At 50.5% G+C, this 19639-nt stretch overlaps 6 protein-coding genes across 6 annotated transcripts; all 6 read right to left on the bottom strand.

Annotated features, from left to right (window-relative positions):
- Positions 1-4466: 4466 nt before the first annotated feature.
- On the bottom strand, positions 4467-6551 carry JKF63_08004 (uncharacterized protein; the record flags this gene model as incomplete). The annotated part of the gene is made up of 1 exon (XM_067903931.1): positions 4467-6551. The coding sequence occupies one exon, from the start codon at positions 6549-6551 to the stop codon at positions 4467-4469; it is 2085 nt and encodes a 694-aa protein (XP_067755658.1).
- Positions 6552-7524: 973 nt separating this feature from the next.
- Positions 7525-8679, bottom strand: JKF63_08003 (uncharacterized protein; the record flags this gene model as incomplete). Its single annotated transcript, XM_067903930.1, has 1 exon — positions 7525-8679. One exon carries the CDS (start codon positions 8677-8679, stop codon positions 7525-7527), a length of 1155 nt encoding a protein of 384 aa, XP_067755657.1.
- A 1572-nt stretch (positions 8680-10251) lies between these two features.
- JKF63_08001 (uncharacterized protein) lies at positions 10252-10617 on the bottom strand (the record flags this gene model as incomplete). Its single annotated transcript, XM_067903929.1, has 1 exon — positions 10252-10617. The coding sequence occupies one exon, from the start codon at positions 10615-10617 to the stop codon at positions 10252-10254; it is 366 nt and encodes a 121-aa protein (XP_067755656.1).
- Positions 10618-11069: 452 nt separating this feature from the next.
- JKF63_08000 (uncharacterized protein) lies at positions 11070-12002 on the bottom strand (the record flags this gene model as incomplete). The annotated part of the gene is made up of 1 exon (XM_067903928.1): positions 11070-12002. The coding sequence occupies one exon, from the start codon at positions 12000-12002 to the stop codon at positions 11070-11072; it is 933 nt and encodes a 310-aa protein (XP_067755655.1).
- A 5045-nt stretch (positions 12003-17047) lies between these two features.
- On the bottom strand, positions 17048-17680 carry JKF63_07999 (uncharacterized protein; the record flags this gene model as incomplete). The annotated part of the gene is made up of 1 exon (XM_067903927.1): positions 17048-17680. The coding sequence occupies one exon, from the start codon at positions 17678-17680 to the stop codon at positions 17048-17050; it is 633 nt and encodes a 210-aa protein (XP_067755654.1).
- Positions 17681-18708: 1028 nt separating this feature from the next.
- Positions 18709-19446, bottom strand: JKF63_07998 (uncharacterized protein; the record flags this gene model as incomplete). Its single annotated transcript, XM_067903926.1, has 1 exon — positions 18709-19446. One exon carries the CDS (start codon positions 19444-19446, stop codon positions 18709-18711), a length of 738 nt encoding a protein of 245 aa, XP_067755653.1.
- Positions 19447-19639: the final 193 nt, after the last annotated feature.

Raw genomic sequence — 19639 nt, 5'->3', positions numbered from 1 at the left:
TTGAGTTCCGGAACGTGCTTTTGGGTTTTTTGGTGTAACCAGCGCCGCCTTCAAATTCCGCCTTTTTAGTCATTACTGCAGCCTGCGCTGTTTCCATAACGTCTCGCGTGAATCTCGCCAGGCGTGGCGTTTGTGGAAGCAATGGCTCGCTGACTTCTTGGATAATTTGTCGCCATGTACGCATCTGGGCTCCCATCGCCCTTGCAACATGCACGTTGTACCGGAAAAGGCGCGTCGGCTTGGGTTCTTCGAGAAACATATCGAGCCATAACGCGATCCGCTCCCTATCGCTCAATTCTTTCAGCTCCGGCCCGGATAGGCCGAGCAGGATTACCGCCGACGCCGCCACGACTGGTGTCACCTGTGATGCTTCGATTGCCGTTTCCAGTTTTTCCAGGGCCCCTTCTAACGGGTCTCCGTTGTTTGGCGTAGGCTCCGGAGCGCCTCGATAGCCTGTTTGTCTGCATTTTCCGTGTTCATGCATTCGCGGAGCCGTGTGTCCGCGTAGATGGTTTGCGCTTCCATCATGTTGTGTTGAATCCTCGCGTCACCGTCCAACGGCACCGTTCGGTCCCTTTCCTTGTCCTTTTCAAGACCCTCAGCCAGGCGCACAAGCTCTTCGTGATACTTCTCCGCTGAAATGATCCCTTGTTTGCGGAGACCTCTCCACGTCTTCGCTCTAGTCGACGTGCTTGGGTTGTTCAAAAAGAAACTGATGTCCACATCGCCCTCCTCGGTGGAAAGCGAAGCGATATCCGTCTTGTTGCTCATTGTTAAGCGCGAATGTTGTGAAGTACAATCGTCTTTTTGTGACGTGGCGGAACTTCTTGAACGGCTAGATGACGAGAAGCTGCGGATCTGCCTGGGCGCGTGCGTACGGTATTTTTTGTGCAAAATGTGTTTTTGTTTTCGTTTTTGCGTCAGAGACCGCATTAAACCCACTTAGATTACTTACTGGATTTGTATCCAATTCCATAAGAGACAGAAGTAGAAGGAGAGAGAACGAATAATCATTCGATAAAGAGATAACAAACACACATGCATGTGACATCACATTTGTAGAAAACCACTTCAGGAGCATACCGGCACACAAGGTGCACTGGACCAAACCGTCCCGGGTACACCCGGGTCCGGGGTACCAAAATACATTCGGACCAGACATCTCGGACGAAACCCGGACATGCATTCATCAGAAATCCCCCGCACCACACACTGCATAGCAGCGAATGTGCGTCACTCACTCGGAAAGCCGGCCGACCACATGGTACCCGGCCCCCTCGCTCGGACCCCCCTCCCGTGCAGAACTTTCACCCATCCAGAAAAACATGTACCATTCGATTGCCTCCGTCGAAAAGACTTCGCCAATGAAACCCTAACCACCTAACCACTAACTACTAACCTTAACCTAACCACCTAACCTAACCACTAACCTGCACCCTAACCCTATGCACCCTAACCCTATGCACCCTAACCTCACGCACCCTAACCCTATGCACCCTAACCCTCATGCACCCTAACCTATGCACCCTAACCCTGCACCCTAACCCCACCCTAACCCTACACCCTAACCCTATGCACCCTAACCCTATGCACCTAACCCTATGCACCCTAACCCTATGCACCCTAACCCTATGCACCCTAACCCTATGCACCCTAACCCTATGCACCCTAACCACGTAGCACCCTAACCCACGTGCACCCTAACCCTATGCACCCTAACCCGTAGCACCCTAACCCACGCTAGCACCTAACCTACCACCCTAACCCATGCACCCTAACCCGTGCACCCCTAACCCTGCACCCTGGCACCCTGACCCTAACCCTAACCGTACGCACCCTGACCCTAACCCTATGCACCCATGACCCTAACCCTGCACCTGACCCTAACCCTATGCACCCTGACCCTAACCCTATGCACCCTGACCCTAACCCTATGCACCCTGACCCTAACCCTATGACCCTGACCCTAACCCTATGGCCCTGACCCAAACCCTATGCCCCTGACCCAAACCCTATGCCCCTGACCCTATGACCCTATCGCCCCGCACGGCCCTCGCGTAGCGAATCTGCCCCCCCCCCCCGACAATCGCGGGGTCCTTAAAGACGCTTCGGCAGCAACAAGTGCCCCTGCCCGACGACAGGAACCACGCCGTTTTAGGGAACTGTAAGGCTTTTAGTTTTTCGAGGCGGCTGCGTTTTTATCGCGCTACAAGGCGCTTCAATGAGTTCGTCACGAATCCATCTTTACATGGAACCCTGCTTTTTCCTGGATGTAATGGTGAAGGCACAAAAGTGTCTGACCGCGAGCGCCAGATCAATGCTGCACCTGTTGCGCTGCGCTAGGTGAATACACCTCTTGGGCGCTGGGAAATAAGGACAAAAAGAAACATGAAGTAAAAGGTGGAAAGTGGGTGTTTCATGAGTGGCCCCCTTGAGCGGCAAGAGGTGGAGGATACAGAATGGAAAATACGCAGCCACATGCGCACAAGGTGGTACACAGCACAGATCACCACCATGAACCTCACCTCTACCAAGAAGGCGGAGAAAGCCCTGCGTGTGGCTCTCGGAACGGGGTACGATGGCAGAGCGGGCAACCTCACGCCATGCCAATCTTACATGGGCCTCATCCTCATCCTGTTCGTGGTTCGCATCCACGGGAGACGATGCAGCTCCTGTTTCACCAGCTCGGCTCTCAAAGGGATTGGAGGGGACAACACAATTGATGATACAAATCTCCAAGCATGCGTGCGCATTTTGGGAAACCGACACATCGCTGCAATCTGTCAAAAGGGGAGACAGCTGCTCGCTCCTCTGTGTCAGCAGGTAAACCCGCAGTATCCGCACCCATACAGTTCCGGGGCGTTCCTATCGCCCCATGCGCCGCACACAAACACACTACAAAAAAAAAAGAGGACAGTACAAAACAGTCAAGAGATACACTAGAGTTGAAAGTAAGTTTGTCTTAGAGGGTGCCACCCATGGATGGACCTCATCAAAGAAAAAAAAAGGTGCACCTCCGCCACAACGGCTGTGCCGTGTGTGTGATGCTGCAGGATCGACGAAAAAATATCTTGACAACCTTCGAGAAGACACAAAACACACGTGAATCGTTTGTGAGACGGTTCAGTTGTTCTCAAGACGCCCCTGACGCGGACACACGCAGCCTACAGGGGGGGGGGGAGAGACACAGTGCCTATGACACCCAAGTAAAAAGACGAGCTGGCGATAATAGGTAGTTCTTGTCTTTTTACTAGTGCTCTAGGTATCTTCACGAACGCTTTTCAACACTGAGTCGTATGGAGACGTGTACGTGTGGAAGGGGGGGGGGGGAGGGGTACAAAAAAATAGGGAAGAAAGCTCCTACTGCAGACAGTGTCATCATATTGAGGAAAACGTCTTTGTAGAGAAGCATTCTCGAGGACACCGACTAGTCCGTCGGGCCAGGAATCGAATTCAGAGCTGGACTGCATGTTGCTCCCACGAAGCCGGTGTCTGGCAAGTTCAGCTAGCTGGGAAGTGCCCTCACGCGACCACATCGTCGAACTACTGGGGATCGATACTGATATATATAAGAAGAAAAAATCTTTATGCTGACGATCAGGTAGAAAAATAGGGAGACAAACAGAGCAGCCTTTAGGACCGCAACAGAGAAGGAAAAATAAAGCTGTGGAGGCAATCTGCAGGATTACGTAAATGGACCGTGGTAATGTAACGTGTCGGTATACGCTGCCACAACAAGCGAATTCAGTCAGGATCTGAGTGTGGCCACCTTCTCCCTGAAGCTTTTAGGAGATACAATGCTGACAGGAAACAAGGAACAACTATTTCACGTCCACTCAAACGTCCAGGAGCAGTGCAGGCGTGTTGACGGTCACGAGAGAAAAAAAGGTGAAAATAGCATATGTTATTAGCGAGTGAGTGGCTTTTTATGCGTCAACGGTCTTTTTGTCGCTTGACAAAGACGAACCAAACACGGGTACATCACGAAAATGCATTCACAGTGGTAAAAAAAAAAACACGATACTTATTGATGGCATAAAAATCGATGGGGCGGTTGCAGTTTTGACAGTTTCAGTGACTCCTACAGAGGGATGAGGTGGACAGTTGTGAGTGTAGAAAGCTCTGCCAGGACACAGACATTATAAAGCAATCGCAGTGCGAAGGGAGGGAGGGAGGGAGGGGAGAGAAAATCAACAAACAGTATGCACCTCCATGTGTCATGTCCTCAAGGTGTCGGAAAAGAGAGAAGCGGCACCTTTTCCGATAGTTGACATGTAGAAGAGTGGAACAGACGCAGAAACCGAAGTGAGATGAACACGATCTGAGAGACACTCCGCGATATGCTAAAGGCTAGTGGAGGTAACTGTACTGCCCACCTTCAAAGAAAAAAAAAGAGTTCAGGCAGGGTGCCATGGCGAGCCATTGACATTCGCACACATCTGGCCAGAACCTCTCTGCGTATTTTGCTACCGGTTGCTCACATAAGAGGTTCCACATAGATCACCTTTAGCCAGTCTGGTGGACTTTTTCCGGTGACGTGACAGTTTCACCCAAAGGTAGTTGAAATAAACGCGGGCCGATATCTGAACATCGTCCAGTTTCTGCACACCGCTTTGGTTCGCGTCGATCTTTCGTAAGCGTAGCGCACCAGATAACGGCGCGAGACTCGGTAGCCTACAGCAGTGGCTGACGTCGATAAACGTTAGGTTCGGACACTGATTAAGCCCGCCTACGGTCTGCAAGCCACTCATGCAGGCGTCAATGAACTGTAGCTGCGGCGCTCCAGCCAGGTTCGCGAGACTTGTCAGTTTTTTGCACAGACGAACGTAAAGGCGCTCGAGCTGTGGACACGCCCTCAACCCATCGACGGTGTCAAGCGCAGATTCGGATGCCTTGATGATTCGCAGCCGCGGCGCCCCTGACAATGGTGAAAGATTCGTCAACCTGCGACAACCACTGACATCGACGGACGTTATTTCGGGACAGTCGTCCAGTCCCTGGACATTCTGCAGGCCGGTACAGGAAGCGTCAACAGTCCTCAGGCGTGGCGCACCAGCCAAGGGCAGGAGACTCGTTAACCCTTTTGCAAATCTGAAAATGACAGTTTCCAAGCATGGGCAAGTACCGAGCCCATCAATGACAGACACAGGGCATCCGCTAGCATTGAGGGTCCTTAATCGGGGAGCGCCCGCTAGAGGTGCGAAGTTTGATAGCTTGAGTGAGTCTTTCAACTTGATACTCTCCAACTGCGGGCACGAGTTGAGGCCGTCGATGGTCTCAGCACCGCACAACATGGCGTCAATGACTTTCAGGCTTCGAGCCCCAGCCAAGGGTGCGAGGCTCCGCAATCGCTTTAGTTCCGTGAAGTCGACACTCTCCAGATGGGGACACAAGTGCAGCCCCGTTATCTCCTCGACACCTGTGAAGGCGGCATTGATCCCTTTCAACACCCGTGATCCAGACAACGCAGCAAGACTCAAGAGCCGGCGACAGAAGCGGAAATCGACACTTTCCAGAAAGGGGCAGGTGGACAATCCCTCAATGTTGTGTAGCGCACAGCTCCTGACGGAAAGCACCCGCAACTCCGGCGACCCCGCAAGCCCTGCTACACTTGTAAAGCTCTCACAGTCAGTGAAGCTCACGCTCTCCAGTCTAAGACAATTAGCCAGTCCGTCAGCACTCTCGATGTCGCTGTTGACAACAGAGAGAAATTTGAGTTGTGTAGCGCGCGCCAGAAGAGCGAGGCTCCGCAAATCCCGGCAGTACGCGAGAGTCACACTCACAAGGGCTTTGCATAGTCCGAACCAGCCGAACTCCTCCACTTGTCCACCTAGAATAGAAAGCTTTTTTAAATGACGGGCGGACTCCAGCCTGTGCATGCAAAGATCACGCTGTTTTACGCCGTTAATGGAAAGCTCCTTCAGACTTGGCAGCTGCCAAATGAGCTGCAAAGTGGTGTCGCTGCAGCCGCCGACATGGAGAGCGCATACGTTGAGCAGCGGTGACGCGAGCACCTTGCGAAGCGCAAGGTCGATCCCCGACGTGACGCGTGCGTCCACGGGCTCGGGCTCGGGCTGCAGCGCATATGGGTTGAGGGTGTGGAATGCCTCCAAGCCAAGGTCGATCGCGTCGACCTTCGATACGATATCCGCAGGGGCCGTGAGCAGCACTTGAAGTGCTGCAGCTTCCCTTGCCTTCAGTGGAAGACCGCTTTTCTTCACCCACCAGCCGGAAAAATCAAGTATCGAATGAAGATCATAGGGTACACGCCCATACTCCATAATGTGGCGAATACGAAGACCGGACAAATCGATTCTGGGGTTACTTTTGCCGAGAGCACCAAAGATAACCTCGCTATACAAGCGCGATTTTGGTGACACAGCAGCAACTGCAAATGAAGCCCTTTGGGGCATGAAGCAGTAGATTAGGGCCAAGGGATAGTCTTCCAATCTCTGAAGCAGCCGTTGCCCTTTCATGTGACACATCCTGTACTCCTCGTGGTGGTATAAAACATCATGGTCACGTTGCAGTGCAACGATTGCGTCTTGCATCTTCCCGGTGGTGGCGGATCAGGTATGTGCTGTGGAGAAAAGCTTTTTGAAAAATACAAAAAAAAAACGAGAGTGTGGTCGCAAAGCGATGCTCAGCCCAGCAATCAGAGAATAGATTTTCGTGGAATTAGAAAAAAAAAACGTTAAACGATAGGATCTGGGGGAGGGGTGGGGGAAGAAAGCAGGGAGATAGAGCTCTTGAGTGAAGATGTAGATGCATCTGGCAGACATCTGCACACTGCAATGGAATATGACATGTAAATATACCAGATGTTCCACCCCTCCTGGCGTCAAGGGTGTTCCTTTTCACACCAGAACTTGTTTTGTGTTGCCTCACCCCTTGTGTGCAACGGTGACGGAATAAGCCACTCCTTCAGGGGTTGGTGCCATCCGGAAAAAACCACACAAGAAGGAAAAAGAATCTGGCACTTGAGCCTCTTGCTAGGTTGAATGAATCAGTCCCCTCCTTTTCATTTCAATGGAACTGAGCTGACAATCAAAAACGTGCTAGCGTGGCCCTTTCCCCATTTTGCTAGCAAAGGTTATATATATATATATATATGTGCGATGCCTCATACCTTTGCATGTCCGAGTTGTCGTGATACGGAAGAGAGTGGAGGAAAAGATAGGACAGTAAAACAGGTGAAGGGCAAAACAAAAACAGAATTCAGCGGCGTGGATAGACAGAGTTGAATGAAAAGGATTAGGGAGGAGCGTATTGCCCAAAGGCGAGCGACTTGTCGAAATAGGGATGCGAGCCAAGCACAACTTGGACGCTTCAGGGGAGAAAGTGGTCGACTTTGAAGAGTTTAGCCACGCGGGACGACCTCGGGGGATCGGGGGTGGAGGAGCTACTCCAAGCGGTACCATTGCCTCCAGTGAGCGATGCTATATTATTTTCTTTTGGTTGGGGCTAAACCATTTTGATGCGGCAATGGTACTGTGATGATGAAAACATTCTGGAGTCGGTTAGTCAAACTGCAACGCTCTTGAGTTCGTACTCTCGGCAAGCCTGCAGCAGTCGGCCGTAAGCCGTTCTCGAGACAGAGCCTAAAATCATTCTCTGCGCCCATCGAGGCAGCCGCGCTGGCAGGCTAACATTGTTCGCCGACGTCATGACAAAAAGTGTGCCCGGGGAGGATGCGGCACCAGATGAGAAACGGTGAAGTGTATCCTTGCAGACATCGTAAACAAGCTTGGTGCTCCTCTCATCCACCATACTGCCCATCCTGCACAGCTGGCGAATCTGGTATGCATTACTAAACAGTTGCGCCTCCGCATCGGCGACCGGCACCAAGAGAATATGTTGGAAATTCACGTCTACTTCCTCACACGGCGCTGCGTCATGATTCGCCTGGAGCCAGGCTGCAAGCTCTGGTGCAGCCTCCGCGGCGGCCTGACGGGCACGTTTGGAGCCGCTAAACAGCACGTCGTAAAATTTTACCGCATTAACAACCTTCCCATCCGTCGCAGCAGGGGCTTCGCGGAAGCTGTAGACGCTCGAGAGACGCTCGTATTGGAAGAGGCGATCTGCGAGGCCGAAACGGCGCAAGAGCGCCCCGCCAACGCGGTGGCAAAACCAGTTAGCGTCGAAAGCGACGCAGAACATATCTGGGACAAGGGTGCATACATTGCCAGAGCAGTCCGGGCGCTTCTTCGCCACAGTGGCAAAAGGACGACACAGCTTTTCGTCTTCAAGGAGCTTCAGAGGGACTGTTCCGGTGAACTTTGCAAAGAGGGTGTAGTTCCTGTCCCAGCGGCAGCGCAGCGTCAGATCGGTGAGATGCTCGTAGACAGTCGGTGTCGTGACCCCCGGTAAGAAGCCGACAATGCGCATTACTGGTGAGCTGGCACCGCTGGAATCAACGTAGTCGGCGCCCAGTCGAAGAATCTGTAGAGGCACCGCCCCTCCCTGGTAGCCGTGCCGAAAGTCGTCAGTCTCAACCTCCCATGAAATAGCCTGATCCTGCATACGCATGCTGGAAAGAACGTCCGGTGGGGGTGCATCGGGTGGCGTGAATAGTGAGGACGATAACTCGGGCATACACCGCACATACTGTACGGAGGCAAGTGCGCCCCCCACTGCCCCAAGCGCGGTGGCCCGGAGAAGTAGAAAGAAAGATGGCATGGGTCTCAATTCTCCCCCATCGAAGGCCTGTCACTGAAATGCACACCACCAAAGGAGGGTGGTACACCGAACAAACCGGTAGCCCCCAGAGCCAATATGAGCGAAGGAAATCTGGAAAACAAAAAGGGAAAGCCGTTGAAGACGTAAACCGAGGGAACAGTGCGAGGGTGAACGCATACAAAAGCTATAGCCCTGACGGAGTGTACCGCTTTTTAGCAGAAAAGGCACACAAATTCAACAGCGCACGGCACACCTGCTTTTTCAACCGCCTCTCGTTTTCCCCTGCACCTCCGTTCCCACAGGTAAGAGACATGCAGCAACACGAGACCCTTACTTATCTGCAACGACACCGAATAAAACCTGTGAGAAAAGGCGGTGCGCTTTTTACTTGCGACATCCTTAATGCGTGTCTAGGAAACGAGACTCTCATAGACGTTCACGCGGTGAAGCAGTTGCGTAGAACTGATAGGGGGAAACGAGCGCGTTTGTCGTGTTGTTGTTTCCATATATATATATATATTTTTTGGGGGGGGCGCATCATAATCATCCACACAGAAACGCAAAACGAAAATGAAAACAAAAAAGCAAACATACGGACACGGTTTTTACGCCTTAGTCTGGCCAAACTTGCGGATGTGCACCTGGAAGGCCAGGGAGTCAGCGAACTTGTGGCCCTTCCGGGTCAGGCGCTGACCAGACTGCGCACCAGGCTCTACCAGACCGAGCTGCGTCAAGGACTTGCAGGCCCAGTGGAGAGGACCCTTAGAAGAGGTCACGGTGTGCTCGGGACGGCTGCCATAGTTCTTCTTGTTGCCGAAGCGCTTGCTCAAGCCACCGTAACCGACACCAGGGCGCAGGTAGATCGCGCGCAGAACGGCGGCGCAACGGATGTAGTACCAGTCCGGGTTCTGCGGAGCGCGCTCACGGCCGTGGGAGCTCTTCATGATCTCGGTGCAGTTTGGCACGAAGATCTTGCCCTCCTGCTTGAAGTGGCAGGCGGCCGTCTTGATCCAGCGCCACGCGTTGACGTCCTTCAGGGTCGCGCCCTTCCTCTTGCCGATGCGGCGGATCTTGTTGGTCGAAGCAGCCATGTTTGAGTACGATGCTACCGTGTGTCTTTTGTTTTTGTGGTTATCGTTTGGTAATGGGGGGGGCGGGGGAGGGAAAGAGAAGCAGGCAGGTTCAGGAAAGGGTGAGCGAGAAGGATATCAACAATGGTGAAGTCAGATGGGTGTGGTTGGACAAAGAGAGGGTAGGGTAGAAAGGACGAGGAATAGAAGACCCATGACCGCCAATACGCACAACAGGGGAAAGGAATCGGTACGCTACTCGGTATGTCTAGGCGAGCCTGGACCACTGAAAGGGCTCAGGGGACTTGGAAATCACACACACACATACATACACAGGCAAGGGAATCTCCCGAAATGCTTGATAAAATGCAAAGGTCGTGGTAAGTGCCGAGGGGTGGCTTGGAAGAGCAAAAACTGTGAAGGCACCTTTTCGCAGCCAAACGGTGATGTTGTTGTTTGCAGGGGATACAGGAAAGCAGGCAGAACTGGAAACCGCATTGGACTAGACTATGTCGCTCATAATCTTGGAGACGATGTCATTTCGCATCACCTCGCCTCTTCCCTCATTGAATACGCAGGTGAAATCGTCAATGGAATGAAAAAGTGCCTCTATGGCGTCGCGGTCACTCTGACATAACGCCCCCGTCTCTTCGTCGGCAGAACTTGCATTGGAGACTGCAGATGTGAAACCATTGACGGGCGCAGGAACAGGCAGAGTATGCCCGCTGTCGTTGTGGTGATGGTAATCGGAGAGGCGTGCATAGCGACTACGCAACACAGACAGTTCAATCAGTAGCCGCCGACGAAAAGCGCTGCGCTGATTGTCAGTGAGTTTCGTCCCCGTTTCTGATCCTGCTGGATTTTCCATCGCTTTCGTCGTTCCGGCGATTCACGGAGTCGTATGACGGAGGGAGGGAGGGGGGGAAAAGAGAGAGAGAGAAAGACAAAATGAGGAGGGGATCTACTAAGATTTGCCACGATGTAAGCGGCAAAGCTGCCGAAGAGACAAAGGAAGCAAGAGATCAGTGACGTGCTGCCCTAGCAAAACAGCACGGTTGTGAAACTCCCCCTTGTTTGTTTGCAAGCTCGCAGCAACGCAGGTGTCCCGAAACTTCCCAAACACTGTGCATCCCACCGTTCACAGTGTTTTTGTTTTCTAGGCACATATATATATATATATATAGTTTTTTTTGTTGTTGACTCCATACCGAGTATGTGTCAGTGGCGTTTTCGTCCGCTTGTAAGACTAGAGAGAGACACACACACACATCTCAGCAGAAAAGTAGCAGATAGTGCAGCTCAACGAGAACAGAAAAGTGATCAGCACGTGTCGCTCTCGAATATGCTATCGTGGGGGTAGCACCTTGCATATATATCAAGTGGTGAAGTGGTACAGAGGGCACGGATAAGAAAGGAAGGATTCCCGAGGCCATCGAAGACGTGGACACCGATGGCGCCATCGAGGGTAGAAAACCCGCAGCTCGTGTAGTCCTCCGGCGTCCCCCAAACGCTGCACCAGCACCCACTACGCTGGCACTCCACTCGCAAATACCGCTCCACACATTCGTCGAATCTGAGACATGTTTTCACGTTAATGGGGGAGAAGATCCTGAAAAAAGAGAGGCATGAATGCAAGCAGGGCTCCAAATGAGGCTGGTTTCGGAACTCGTCCAAGTTGGCGAAACGGGCTGTTGCCGCAGACCCACAGTTCAGCTCGATGAGCTTGTTAGGGTTGCCATACACCTCGGAGATACGAGACGAGTTCCCTGGCGAGCAACGTGTAGAGAGACGAATATTGGGGTTGTGAAAGTGGCCTTCTAGTTGCATTTGTGTCAGCCAGAAAGGAGAGGTATACGAATTTTTTTGTGTGCACTCGGCAAGAAGCTTCACTTTTTCTGCAACCTCTGTCAGAGCTGTCCCTCTGCAGGAGAGAAACTCAGAGAGGTCCACGTGGAGCTCCACATCGCCGCGGTGAAGAGAAACTCTTTTGAGCCGCCTCCCATGCGTCAGAATAACCTCAGCCTCCAGGGTATCAGTGGCAGTGCTGACGCACACCGTACGCGTCCAGGAACGCCTAGCGTTATTGCCCGCACCTCCACAGGCTTGTCTGCCTAGCTGAAATTGCTGAGCTGGTGTCGTAAGTAACTTCAAGCACGTCTCTGCACCTCTTATTTCCGCAATCAGGGTGGAGGCCCACCACGGTGGAGGTCGCATCAGAATATCGGTATGCACGCAAGCTGTGAAGCTGGACATATGTCGCTACCTCAGAGCAATGAATACCTCCTTTTCTGCACTTTCACCGGCGGTCTCAAACTCGGTGCTGGTGAAACGGAATCGGGGGGGGGGGGGCAAGAGGAGGAGGAGGAGGAAAAGGGGGGACACGCAGAGGTAGAAAGCAACTAGAGATGCGTAAGCGAAACGATTTTGAATTCTCATGGTTGACTTTGAGGAAAGAAGGTAGGGCTGATCGACCTGTGCTCCAAGTCGAGCAACGAAAATTAGCAGCGAGTACTCAGGGTAAAAGGAAGACATAGAGGGCATCCAATACCCTTGCGGGGAGACACGTGTATGTAGCAGACGCAGGAGCACCATGTGACCCTGCTCGGTGTACCTAGTCAAGCAATGTTTATTTTCCCGTTTGTGTGTGTGTGTGTGCGCGCGCATCTCGCTCATCTTTGGCAGCGTGTCTTGTTGCATGGACATCGTGAAGTGTAGCAAACCAGGGTTTTCTTGCAAAAAGGCCGCAGTGCGCCTTTTCCTCCTAACATCGTTACGGAACACCCTATCGCACTGAGTAAGAAAAGAAAGGGAGCTCAATAATCCATGACTTGTCCGTGACGAGAACATACAGGTTGTGGTTTCAGGGTTCTTTTTTTTTTCTTGTCGGGGGCCTTGAAATCTCAAGCTAAACGAAGCGACTATATACTAAAAAGGGAAATAGGGAAAAGGGAGAAGGGAGAAGGGAGAAGAGAGAAGGGAGAAGCCCTTCGGGTAACGTCAAGGGAAATGAAAAAAAAGGAAAGAAACACAACGGTAGGGCGCACAGAACTGCAAAGTCAAAAAAAAATGAACACAATCAAGAAGCGTTTCCCTCATGTTTTCTTACCTCCCTTTTGATTTGATTCAATGTACAAATGAGCCTCTTCTCCCGTATCCTGTGCTCCCTTCCTTACAATTGGAATTTTTGAAAAGGAGGGGAAAAAAGCGAAAAATCAGTGCAGATCTCACCGATATGGGCGTTGCCTTTTTCTTTCACGTCGCTCTTCCGGAAAGCTCTCGCCTAAGAGGGTTGCTTTCGGGTGTTTTTGATTTTGTATCCAAAAATTCACAGTATTCGAAAAACGAACGAAGAGAAGAGGTTTGGGAGGCGGGGGCAGGGCAAGCTGAGAGAAATAAAAGAAAGGGCGAAGAAAAAGGGAAAAGCGCTGCGAGAAAGTAATCGAAACAAACGAAAAAAAAAACGAGAAGTCGATGACCGTTGTCTGCACAAGGGGTAAAAAAGAGCGATTGACACACGGAGGGAGGGGGGGGGGGGGGGGGCAGCTACTCGCTTTGTAAACGCCATGCGATTTCTACTACAAAATGGCTTCGCCCCTTTCCGGTGTATGCTGGCTGCTTGAACTCCACCGCATACGCCTTCTCACAAGTAAGCTGATCACTGTATTTTTGCCTTTGAAGCGGGAATGCGCTTCGTATTACCCCTGCCAGACACTTTAGGGCGCCAATTTCGCCCCCAAAAAAGAAATGTGGAATGCGGTAAATCCACTCGAGAGTGCACAACATTTTCACACCGATTACGCTCTGTTATGGCGCGGTGGCGAAGAGAACGCCGGTGCAAGAGAATCGAGATCCCCATCTCAAGATTGTTTTAAGTAGAGTCTATACTCATTTGGGAGAGGGGAAGGGGGGAGCTCGTTTGTTTCTTTACCCTGCGCTTGCTGACGTGAACGATGCAACGAGACATACGCGAAAGCCATGAAAAATAAAGTGAGCGAAAAACTAAGTAGTTTTTTCTCCCATTCGGAAAGGTGAATAATTGTGTGCTAAGGTGTGTGTGTGTAAGTTTGTGCGCGCGCTTCTGACTTGTGCGTACAGAAGTGTTTCTTTTTTTTGATTGATCACTTGAAAGAGACATTGGATAAAGAAAGAAAAACCGTACAATGGCCTCGAGAAGTGAAATCACTGACCCAAAGCGAGCTGTCACGTACCAACTCCAGGGCTAAAAAAAAAAAGATGGAGCAAAACAAGAATTCGGCCATGAAGCACGGAGGGTTTTTTCCCCACCATACATCATGCTCTCTTTCACGTTTTCTGCCACAAAACAAGGGCACACACCGCCGCAGAGCACACAAAATCGCATGGGGACGTGCATAAATAAGCTAGCTCACACGGAGAAACCTTGAAGAGGTCATCCAAGTCTGCCGATACACACGAGGATTCAGAAACCGTGGCTGTTCCATCGACTCAAACGACAGGATCTCTGATCCGCAACTGCAAAATCAAAAAAAAAACAGCACCAAAAAACGAAACGAAGAGCAGTGGCACTGAGATCAACAGAAACATACTTTGCTGTTGTTTATTGAAGCAGAAGGAAACTGGGCTTTTCTCATTTTTTTTGCGCGCGGTTTACTGTCGTTGATTCCGGGACGGTGTCAGTCGCTGATGCACACCTCCCTTTTTTTCCAAAGGAGAGGGGGGTTCAGCCTCATTCCAATGGACTGGAGGACCGGCACTGCACGAGGGGGGGGGGGAGGGGAATGACACCGGGGGGAGAAAACAACACGCAGTTTATCGAAGAGAACGATTCTTTGGGACGATAATTGCAGGGACACAATACTCATCAATGCACGAACACAAAGACGCAAGACAAACACCTGCAGCCGAGCTGCAAACAACAGAAAATAAGCTAAGCACAACAAAACAGAAAACTCTGTGAGCGTTGGCCTTCAGAGATATCAGGAAAAGGGAACATCAATGAATCGTATTTACGCCTTTGGTTCATCACTTTTTCCTGTGCACCGTGCATACACGCGTAATCACTGATCGATACCTCTTCAACAAGGTAAAGCCGAATACACGATTGTGGGCAAATGGGGAAGAAAGAAATGGAGCTCACAAAAAAAAAAAAGAATGGGGAAAAGATGCACATTGACACGCACACACACACACAAAAGGAAAAAAAATGAATGTATAATGAAAAGAAGTGATGATTGAACTACTAAACACTGAAAAAAAGAGGGCAGAGGCACACTGTATCTACATCTCCGCCCCCTTTGCTGGAACCAAATACACGAATCACCTTTTCATCGTCACCTATCTGATATACCGGCACACCTCGCCACGGGGGACCAAAGATTATTGTCGTCGCATGGAGCTGCTGAGCTATGTGAAAAAAAAAACGAGATTAAAGACACCGTCGTGCTGCCTTGTGTGCATTTCCTTGTGCATTGTTTTTTTTGTCACAAGGGTCACGATGCAAAACTCACAGACGCAATCACATATACACAAGCACAGAGTGAACTTCAACACACGTGCACGCCAAATGAGGGGGAGGGGCAACAATGTCCCTCTCCAATCGGAAAAAAAAAGAGACATCACTGCCCCCCACCCCAACCCCACACACAAACACACACCATTGGCTTACGAAAGCCACAACAGCAAGAGTGAATACCGAAAAAAAAGGGATTGTCTCGAAATGAAGAAGGAAATGTGACGCACATTAGAAACACGTAGAGAAAGAGAGAGACTGCCAAACAAATATTCGGGGACCACATACACATACACGCATAGAAAGAGACAAGCAAGAGGTGGAATAAAAGTTGGACCTAAACAACACTCTTACACACAAATGCGAGTGTGATGTCACACGTGCATAAAAAAGGAACACTAGGTAAAAAAAAAACAGCGCTTCGATTTTTTTTTCCGCTTCTCCGGCTGCTTGCATCAAACCCGCACAGAGGGAAAAGGAAAAATAAAAAGGAGCACGGAAAACAAGGAAAAGACAACAAGACACCCCCAGAGAAGATATGCGAGACAAACACAAAACTTTGGAGAAGACCTTCAGATTGACAGATATGGCGAGCAGGAATACAGAAGTGAAATGAAAGAGAGAGCCAATGATAGAACCAAGAAGCGTAAAAAGGTCGACAGGCGGTGTGTGGAGAAAGGGTAAAAACAAAGGAGGGGAAATAGGGAAGGTGCGCAGGGAAAAGGGGGGGAAGAAAGACGAGGAGATCAAAAAACACCACAAAAAAAAGTCACTCAGAAAGAGAGTCACAGACGTAGACATAGACACAGACCCACGTAACCGAATACGCGGGTGTATTCACCAAAAACAGACAGAAACACAGGACAGAGAGGAGACCAAAGTCTGCGGAGAAAAGAAGAAAGGGGGAAAGGCAATGAAATGAGTGGGAGGTTGAAAATCAAAACGAGTGAGGGGGGAAGGAGGAGGAGGAGGAGGAAGAAAATGGCAGAACGAAGAAGGGACAAGTTCTCCCCCCACCCTTCTATTGCAAAAAAAAAAAGTGAAGGAACGGAAACCATTGTAGAGAAAAAGACAACGATCAAATGGGCATACACACGAAAGAAACGAGAAAATCAAATCAAACAGAAAACCATAAATATATATATATACATATGGTTTTATATATGCACAAGTATATATGCGTGTATTGATAAACTGTTGGGGATGATGCCAGAGAATGGGAAAGATGCGTGTTAACGAATATGAATACAAGAAAACTGAATAAATACGGTCCAACAATCACACTCCAATGGAGATGAACATTGGAAACAAAAAGGACAAAAATTAAATCTTTCTTGATAAGCGGACAAAGTGAGGGGAAAATCGGCTAATCAAGACGTGACGGGTACACCCACCACAAGTATGAACGTGTAACGGCACACCAAAATGCATAACTTGCATACGAGACAGAAACAACAACACGCACAATCGGGAAGGGGGGGGGGAAGAGCAACTTCGCCAACAAACAGGCGCTCACACAGCACTATCGAGAAGCAAAATAAATGAAGCAAATAGTCGATCACATATGCACAGACACCTTCACACACCGGCGCACTTTTCTGCCGTCATTACAGACATCACCGCTTTCGTGTTTCTGCGTGTGAAATACGCAGAAACATACAGCGGTCACAACTATCATCAATGGAAAAAGAATTTTAAGAACAAGAAAAGTACATGTGCAACAACTTTGGAGCAGGGTGGTCAGCGGAAGTGCGTCTCTGTAGCCGGCAAATCACAAACACTGGGGTACATTGACAGCATGGCGTCTGAGTCACTTGACCTGGCCAGCGGGGTACGGGTTTGAAGATGCGCTGGAGATGATGTTGAGCGGGTTGGTTGAGTACCCAACCTTCAGACGCTTCCCGTGGAACTCGTAGCCATTCATGGTGTCTACCGCCTGCTTCGCGCTGTCAGGGTAACGGAAGTAGACGAAGCCATAGCCACGAGGCATACTGGTCTGGCGATCGAAAATGATGCGGGCGCCGTCAAGAGGGCCGAAGCGTGCAAAAAGACTGTGCAGATCGGCACCGGTGACGTCCTGAGCAAGGTAGTTGACAATTAGTTGCTTGCGATAGCGTTCGTCGTTAGACGGAATAGGAATCATCTGCGTCCGGTTGTGACGGATGATATTTTGGTCGGGAGCTGTCTGGTTCAATGACCCTTGGACGCTGCTCTCGTAAATGGTACCAGCAGGCCCAGCAACGTACTGTTGGTTCGACTGTGAGGGAATGTTCATCGGAACGAGCTGCGGATTTTGCGTCTGGTAGACGCCCTGCTGCTGTGGGTGCTGAACAATAAGTTGCTGCTGAGGAGTGTAGGAAGAAATGGCAGAAAACTGCTGCTGAGATTGGTTAGGCGAAAACTGCATCATGTGCGATGAAGAGTTCGTGTTCGGCAAGTACATTTTTGCGTGGAGCCTCGATGGCACAGAGAGAGAGATTTTTACGCTGATATTCTCTCTAGAAATCAATGAATGAATAACAAAGGGAAATGTGGACGCTAAACCGAGAGGAGGCGGCGGCAAGAGGAAAAGGGAGAGAGAGAGAGGGGGGGGAGGGGGTGCTGTGTAACGTGTGGAAAGAAAGATCTCACTCACTTGACAAACAAGGAGAAAAAAAAGTCACAATGTTTTTCTGGGGGCAAACGGAAAAGGCGATCACCGCCGATAAGAAGAACGAGGGCAACAGACAGAAACCGAGGAGAAAAAGCGGCAGAAGGGATGAAGGACAGAAAAACGAAGGAATAAAAAGAAACAACTGTGCGGAGAGGAAAACAGAGGTTGAATTCATCTGCACACACGCACAACACACATTCATTAGCCCGACGAAAGGGGGGGGGGAGAGGTGAGAAGTTCACAGACGCGGATGTGCAAAATACGGCAAGGAGTGAAGAGGGGAAGAGGAGGAAATCCCTGGTTTGTTTACATGAAGAGGGAATCGTTTCTGTGGGCAACAGAAGGAATTCAGCTGCACACTTCGGTGCGCCTATCCGTTGAACAGAAACACCTCGGGAGAAAAAAAGCGAGGTTGTTCTTCTCCTGCTCTGGCCGCCCCGGTGCAAAAGTGACACACCCACAGGAGAATCACACCATAAGATGCTTCGGGAAGGCGAGGAAAGGGCAGCAGAGCTACACTGAAACTTTTTGACTCATGAATTTCGCATTGGAATGCGGATAGCAGCGTGTAAGCGGTGGGGGAAGAGGAGGGGGAAGGAAGGAAGAAAGGAAGGGGCACAAAGCAGAATTTAAAAAAGTGCACCGGCAAAAGCAGACCGAGAGGCAGGGGACCTCAGGTCGTTGCCACGACAGGAATCGAAGTGAAGCGGCCTCCACGAGGACGAGAGCATGACGATAAATACACAGCAAAGAGAAGCCTGTGTGCAAGAGCCAAAAAGAAGGAGGTGCAAAACAGAAGAACAAGAGATGACCTGCTGTCATTCCTTGTGAACGACTTGCAGAACATAGCGACGCTCAGAAGCTGTCAAGAAGTGATCCATCAACTGCAGTAAATGTTTCTGAGAAACACCACAGTTGAATTCAAGTGTCTTCAGAACGAGGATCTCCTCGTCGATTGTGCTGCGAAGGATACACCCGCGGGCGTCACGTGTGTGTGGCAAAAGATTAGTGAGATATTTGACTGAGACGGTGTAGTCCAAATGCCATTTGAAGGCGAGCGAGTAAGCCGTGAAGAGTAGCTGGGTGACGCGCTGCTTGGCAAGTTGCTGAAAGCAGCTGTAATTATCCCCGGCCGGCTGCAAGAAAGAAAGCGCACGTAGTCGTTGGCGAACGTAGTGGCTCAGCTGCAGACGATCGACAAGACAAAATGCGATGATCCACGAAACGGCGTCAAAGAGCTCGTTGGCGAGAAAAAGATGCACTATAAGTGCGCCAGGTGTCGAGGATGCCCCGAAACCGGCAGCCCACATTTCCTCAAGCTTAGCGTGGGAGCCACTGATTTCGGCCCCTAGACATTCAAAAGATGTTACCGCATCTGCGACAAAAGGCTCACATCCAGGCTGACTGAAGTGGACATAGCTCTGAAAGAGGCGGTGCCACAAGTTTGCGAGAGACTGTGCTGCCAATTCGCTGGCACTTTGCGGAACAGACTCCTTCAGCTTGCCTTTACTTTGCCATCTGAGTGCTTTCTGTGACGTCTGGAGAAGTCGCGGCATCCGGCTTGTACCTTCCCTTCTGTCTTTGCCTATCTCGGGGAGCTACGAGTAAGAGAGTGGAGCAAGGAGAGAAGACCGCGACGCCGTCATCATCTCCACTCCGAAAACATATGATGGCACGAAAAAGAGCAAATGAGAAAAATTGGGAAAACAAAAGAATACACATTTGGGGGGATGGAGGGCAGAAGAAGAC

This window comes from Porcisia hertigi, chromosome 29 (genome assembly GCF_017918235.1).
Source record: "Porcisia hertigi strain C119 chromosome 29, whole genome shotgun sequence".
Lineage (NCBI taxonomy): Eukaryota > Euglenozoa > Kinetoplastea > Trypanosomatida > Trypanosomatidae > Porcisia > Porcisia hertigi.
Note: the sequence above shows the minus strand (reverse complement) of the source record. Positions and strands in the feature narration are given on the sequence as shown.